General features: G+C 47.9%; 1 protein-coding gene across 1 annotated transcript; it reads left to right on the forward strand.

Annotated features, from left to right (window-relative positions):
* Nucleotides 1-2,244: 2,244 nt before the first annotated feature.
* fzd9b (frizzled class receptor 9b) lies at nt 2,245-4,972 on the forward strand. Its single transcript, XM_061925697.1, has one exon. The coding sequence runs from the start codon at nt 2,463-2,465 to the stop codon at nt 4,245-4,247; it is 1,785 nt and encodes a 594-aa protein (XP_061781681.1). The 5' UTR covers nt 2,245-2,462; the 3' UTR covers nt 4,248-4,972.
* The last annotated feature ends 2,099 nt before the right edge of the window (nt 4,973-7,071 follow it).

A 7,071-nucleotide genomic window follows, 5' to 3' on the forward strand; every position in this document is an offset into this window, starting at 1 on the left:
ATAAAAACATGGCATATTAGGAATATGCTGTTCTACAACAAATATGTTCACCCTTATTTGTATTGTGTGTCTTTGTCAGTGTGTGTGTGTGTGTGTGTGTGTGTGTGTGTGTGTGTGTGTGTGTGTGTGTGTGTGTGTGTGTATATGTGCATGTGTATGTGAATGTGTGCACGCGTGCGTGTATTTGAATGTGTGTATGTGTATGTTTATGTGACTGTGTACGTGTACGTGTGTTTGTGTGTGTGTGTGTTTTTGTGTGTTTATGTAAGTCTATGTGCGCGTGTGTGTGTGCACGTGTAAGTATATGTGCGTGTGTGTGTGTGTGTATGTGTGTGTGCATACGTGTATGTGGGGTGTATGTGAATGTGGACGTTCAAGTGTAAGTGTGCATGTGTGCAAGAGTGCGTGTGAGGGTGCATGCGTGTATGCGTGTGTATGTGTGTGGGTGTGTACGTGTAAGTGTGTGTGTGTGTGTGTGTGTGTGAGTGTGTGTGTGTGTGTGTGTGTGTGTGTATGTGTGTGTTCTGGCAATGCTTACTTAATGGGGACATCGTTTGCATGCGTGTACGTGTATTTGTCTGTGTGTGTATGTGAATGTGTATGTGTATGTGTATGTGTATGTGTATGTGTATGTGTATGTGTATGTGAATGTGAATGTGAACGTGTACGTGTACATGTATGTGCATGTGTATGTGTATGTGTATGTGAATGTGAATGTGAACGTGTACGTGTACATGTACGTGTATGTGTACGTGTATGTGTATGTCAATGTGTATGTGAATGTGAATGTGTATGTGAATGTACAAACGTTTGTATATGTAAATGTGTATGTGTATGTGTATGTGAATGTGAATGTGAACGTGTACGTGTACGTGTACGTGTATGTCAATGTGTATGTGTATGTGAATGTGAATGTGAATGTGAATGTACAAACGTTTGTAAATGTGAATGTGAATGTGAATGTGAACGTGTACGTGTAGTGTACGTGTACGTGTGTGTGTGTTTTTGTAAGTGTATGTGCATGTGTGTATGACTGTATGTGTGTATGTGTAAGTGAATGTGCGTGTGGATGTTTGTGTGTGTGTGTGTGTGTACGTGTTTATGTGTTTAAGTGCATGTGCGTATGTGTGTGTGTTGGTGTATGTGGGGTGTATGTGAATGTGTATGTTCAAGTGTAAGTGTGCGTGTGTGCGTGTGCGTGCGTGCGTGCGTGTATGCGTGTGTATGTGTGTGCGTGTGTGTGTGTAAGTGTGTGTGTGTGTGTGTAAGTGCATTTGCGTATGTGTGTGTAAGTGTAATTGTATGTGCGTGTGTGTGTTTGCGTGTCTGTGTAAGTGCATTTGTGTATGTGTGTGTGTACGTGTATGTGGGGTGTATGTGAATGTGTATGTTCAAGAGTAAGTGTGCACGTGTGCGTGTGTGCATGCGTGCGTGTATGCGTGTGTATGTATGTGGGTGTGTAAGTGTAATTGTGTGTGTGTTTGTGTGTAAGTGCATTTGCGTATGTGTGTGCATGTGTAAGATAATGTGCGTGTGTGTGTTTGAGTGTGTGCGTGCGTGTGTGTAAGTGCATTTGCGTATGTGTGTGTGTACGTGTAGGTGGGGTGTATGTGAATGTGTACGTTCAAGTGTAAGTGTGCATGTGTGCGAGTGTGCGTGTGTGCGCTTATGCGTGTGGGTGTGTACGTGTAAGTGTGTGTGTGTACGTGTATATGTATGTGAATGTGTAGGTGTTTGTGTGTGTTTGTGTTTTTGTGTGTTTGTGTGTGTGTGTGTTTTTGTGTGTTTGTGTAAGTGTATATATGTGTGTATGTGTAAGTGAATGTGCGTGTGTGTGTTTGTGTATGCATAAGTGTGTGTGTGTGTGTGTGTGTGTGTGTGTGTGTGTGTGTGTGTGTGTGTGTGTGTGTGTGTGTGTGTGTGTACGTGTACGTGGGGTGTATGTGAACGTGTACGTTCAAGTGTAAGTGTGCACGTGTGCGTGTGTGCGTGCGTGTATGCGTGTGTATGTGTGTGGGCGTGTATGAGTGTGCGCGTGTGTGTGTGCGTGTGAGTGTGTGTGTGTGTGTGTGTGTGTGTGCAGCGTGCTCTGCCATCTGCGCTATCATTTCCCGCGTGGAGTGGCTGTGCTGAAACGTGAGCCGCACGGAGCGCCTCCCCTCTCCCCTCCTCTCCTTCTCCTTCTCCTTCTCCCCCAGCCACAAGCCCCGCTCCGCCGCTCTCGCAGCGTCAGTGTGCGGAGAGCCTGGAGGCGGCAACACAACCTCCCGGAGCTCGGTCCGCTTCTCCCGGCTTTCTCGACAGTCATGCGACGGACTTCCAACGCGCAACTTCATTCGGATTACAACTTTTGTGATTTTTTTCTTTTTTTTTTTAATTACTGAAGAGACTAAAGCCAGCATGGGGGACTAACGAGGACTGAGCCTCTGTTACCCCCTTCCAGCCATATTTGTATTTTTTTAATGAATCCACTTTTTCCCTCCACTAAGAGCATGGATGGTTGTCCATTGCAGCTGGTGATATTCCTCTGGTGCCTGTTGGTGATTTCCGCCTCCAGCTTCGAGATCGGCTCCTACGAGCTGGAGCGAGGCAGACCGGCCAAGTGCGAGCCCATCTCCATCCCCATGTGCGAGGGCATCGGCTACAACCTGACCCGCATGCCCAACTTCATGAACCACGACGACCAGAAGGAGGCGGCCATCAAGCTGAACGAGTTCGCCCCGCTGGTGGCGTACGGCTGCGACGCGCACCTCCGCTTCTTCCTCTGCTCCCTCTACGCGCCCATGTGCACCGACAAGGTGTCCACCTCCATCCCCGCCTGCCGGCCCATGTGCGAGCAGGCGCGGGAGAAGTGCGCCCCCATCATGAAGAAGTTCAGCTACACCTGGCCCGACTCGCTCGACTGCTCCAAGCTGCCCACCAGGAACGACCCCAACGCTCTGTGCATGGAGGCGCCGGAGAACGAGACCAGAACGGAGGGCAAGAAAGGTGAGGGCATGCTCCCCGTTCCCCCTCGGCCGAGGCAGCCGGGCACCGGCGGCGGACGCTCGACGGGCGGCGGCGGCGGCTCATGTGAGAACACGGACAAGTTCCAGTTTGTGGAGAAGAGTCAGTCGTGTGCGCCGCGCTGCTCCCCCGCCGTGGACGTGTTCTGGTCCAGGCGGGACAAGGACTTTGCCTTCATTTGGATGACGGTGTGGTCCATCCTGTGCTTCGTCTCCACCGCCTTCACCGTCCTCACCTTCCTCCTGGAGCCCCACCGTTTCCAGTACCCGGAGCGGCCCATCATCTTCCTCTCCATGTGCTACAACGTCTACTCCGTGGCCTTCATCATCCGCTCGGTGGCCGGCGCCGAGAACATCGCCTGCGACCGGGAGCACGGCGAGCTCTACATCATCCAGGAAGGGCTGGAGTCCACGGGCTGCACCATCGTCTTCCTCATCCTCTACTACTTCGGCATGGCCTCCTCCATCTGGTGGGTCATCCTCACCCTCACCTGGTTTCTGGCCGCGGGGAAGAAGTGGGGCCACGAGGCCATCGAAGCCCACAGCAACTACTTCCACATGGCCGCCTGGGGCATCCCCGCTCTGAAGACCATCGTCATCCTGACCATGAGGAAGGTGGCCGGGGATGAGCTGACGGGGCTGTGCTACGTCGGCAGCATGGACTCGGGTGCGCTTACCGGGTTCGTCCTCATCCCCCTCTCCTGTTACCTGGTCATCGGCACGTCCTTCATCCTCACCGGCTTCGTGGCGCTCTTCCACATCCGCAAAGTCATGAAGACGGAGGGCACCAACACGGAGAAGCTGGAGAAGCTGATGGTGAAAATCGGCATCTACTCCATCCTCTACACGGTCCCCGCCACCTGCGTCATCGTCTGCTACTTCTACGAGAGGCTCAACATGGACTACTGGAAGCTGAGAGGCCTGCAGGCCACCTGCGGCGCCTTCAACGGCCACGGCGGCGACTGCTCCCTGCAGGAGTCCGTTCCCACCGTGGCCATCTTCATGCTGAAGATCTTCATGTCTCTGGTGGTGGGCATCACCAGCGGGGTGTGGGTGTGGAGCTCCAAGACCCTGCAGACCTGGCAGGGCCTGTGCAGCAGGAAGCTGACGGACAGGACTAGCGGCAGGAAGCCCTGCAGCGGGGTGAGCTGCAGCAGCACCCACTGCCACTACAAATCACCCGCTGTTGTTCTGCACATGGCCAAGACAGACCCGCACGCAGACTGTCCCACTAATGTCTGACACCTGCAAACGTGTGTGTGCGTGTGTGTGTGTGTGTGTGTGAGTGTGTGTCCCATACAAAGAGCTGCTAAAAAGACACACAAAGTACACTAACAGTATTCGGTGCATTCGCCATATTGTCCTAAATACCAGCGTTTGTTTTTGTTTTTTTGCTCTACAGTAGTACCTCAACTTACATGCTTAATTGGTTCTGGGAGCGAGCTCTTAACTCAAAACGCTTGTATCTCAAATCAACGTCTCCCACCGAACTGAATTGAAAACAGTGCTTTTAGATAAGAAGTATTGTAGAATGCAGTACAGACAACTGCAATAGTTTGATGAAGTACAGTCGTCCCTCGTCACATCGCACTTCATATATATTATCACAGATTTTTTTTAAATATTATTGCATATTTTAAAACAACTTGGGCCCGAAATTAGGCATTTTCAAGCATAAACATGAAAAAATTAACAAAATCCATACAACAGCCGTATGAGCCACTTGAGGAGATGAGACCAATCGAAATACGCTGTCCACTGATTGGCTCAGCCTCAGCCAGCATTGCTATATTGTCTCTGCAACCCGGGGTCAGGCCAAGCTCACCCGATTAGAAAAAAAGCTTCGATTTATATTACGTTGCTTCAGTTCAATATTCAATAATTGTAGAGTAACTAATAAAAATGTATAAAATACAGACTTTAAATACATAGTTTCTGCTGCAAAAGAGCAAACATGAAAGCGGTGGTGTGTGAGTACGCTGTTCAGTATCGTGGCCACTAATTGGCTCGGCCCCAGGCAGCATTGCTATATTGGATTAAAAGAGTGTAAAGGTGACTAAAATGGGTTATTTCATATATCAAGGGCTCTTATGTGGAAAACATATTTAGAAGGTCGTAAACAGGTTTTTTTCTTACGCCTCTTGCTACCACAATAGGTGATTTATAAATATTAATTCCTATTTTTTCTGAACTATTTAACAGCGATAAACGAGGGACGACTGTCATTTAAAAATAATGTGCACCCTCGACTTTGGAATGCGGAATTCTACAATATTTCATTGGAGCCGCTTCTCAGTCAAACACACCATCAGCAGCTTTTCCATATTCTTGTGGGTAAATGTCTGACATTTGGATATTTTTTTTTAACATCTATAACTGGTGTTATACTCGTTCTCCTGCTGCAGACTCGCAGTGATACACGTGAGTTGCTGTGATGATTGATTTCTTTAATTCAATGAGTATCATGCACTGTCCTTCGCAGTCACTTTCTTCCTTCCCCTGCTTGGAACAACAGCGAGGAAGACCGGATGTTTTGGGCAGGCCTTACAGGGTTCACTGTGGCATTTGCTTGCAACTCCAATTCTTTGCATGCAACTTAAAAATGAGCCCAAAGGCAGCTCTTATCTCAAAACACTCTTAAGTTGAGGTACCACTGTCATTATTTTGTCAGATTTCTGCTCTGCACTGTAACGTCCTGTGCAGTTTGAAGCTATGGCGGGAGGTTTTACCCCCGCCCTCAAAGCAGCACAATTGTATAAAATCTGTATAAATGTTTATTTATTGTAAATATATTTAATTTAAGTTCATCTCACGGGAGATAAAGTGCCTTTTATAAGAACACCGGTGCATGTTTTATTATATTATTTTGGATGACAATAAATTTGTACAACTCATGTTCATCGCCGTTGTCATTTCGCAAGCCGTCCCACCGCCTCGTGTAATGAATGTTGCTGAAAGACTGCGAGGAGGAATATGTCACAAACTCTCTTAAATGCATCCCAGAGGCGTCCCCGAAGATAATCCTCAAAGAGACTGGCTGATGAAAAGAGGGGTGCGGGGGGAGGGCTGAGGCAAGAATGCGTCTTAAAATGCAGCGGGGGTGCACGTAATAATATGATTAATTAATAGCGGGTGTAATCACCGCTGCTGCTCTGCCTGAGAGAACACTTTGATGGTGCAGGATTTATCACAGGAACTTTGCATGACTCAGTTCCTCCAGCCAGCAGATTCGCGTTTGTTTTGCTGATTGTGCCGAATTGTGTCTGGCATTTCCATACCTAAAAACAATGCGCCTTTTATCCTGTCTGGGCCGCCCCCGCGTTGAAATAATCATGTGCCGATTGGAGGAAAAGCCTCGCGCTGAATGACTTTTTATGACATAAATAGCAACCAGCATGGGTCCTACAACTCTTGGTAAATGAAGTCAATTTGAGTGCCGTTAAAAAGAAGGAAAATGAATAGCTTTGGCATCGTGGGACTTAAACGTGAAACGCAGCCAGTCAGCGGAGATTAACAGTGATTGTTTTGTGCGTGCGGGTGTGTTATTATGACACGTTGTTCTATGCACATGTTAGAATTCATTAACACGTAAAGTCAAAAAGCAGCAGTGTTGTGTGGAAGTGTGCCATGCCTGAGTTGGCAAGTCGGGGAGGCTCGGAGAGGGGAAGCAGCCATTATCCTCCTTGTTGTGTTTTTATTACCAGGCCATGGCAGACTTTCCCAGCAGGCACAAGGCATGGATACAACGTCGATTATATACACAGTTGTGGTCAAAAGTTTACATACACTTGTAGAAAACATAATGTCATGGCTGTCTTGAGTTTCCAATCATTTCTACAACTCTTATTTTTTTGTGATAGAGTGATTGGAGCACATACTTGTTGGTCACAAAAAACATTCATGAAGTTTGGTTCTTTTGTGAATTTATTATGGGTCTACTGGAAATGTGACCGAATCTGCTGGGTCAAAAGTATACATACAGCAATGTTAATATTTGCTTACATGTCCCTTGGCAAGTTTCACTGCAATAAGGCGCTTTTGGCAAGCTTCTGGTTGAATTTTTGAC

This window comes from Nerophis lumbriciformis, linkage group LG30 (assembly GCF_033978685.3).
Source record: "Nerophis lumbriciformis linkage group LG30, RoL_Nlum_v2.1, whole genome shotgun sequence".
Classification (NCBI taxonomy): Eukaryota; Metazoa; Chordata; class Actinopteri; order Syngnathiformes; family Syngnathidae; genus Nerophis; species Nerophis lumbriciformis.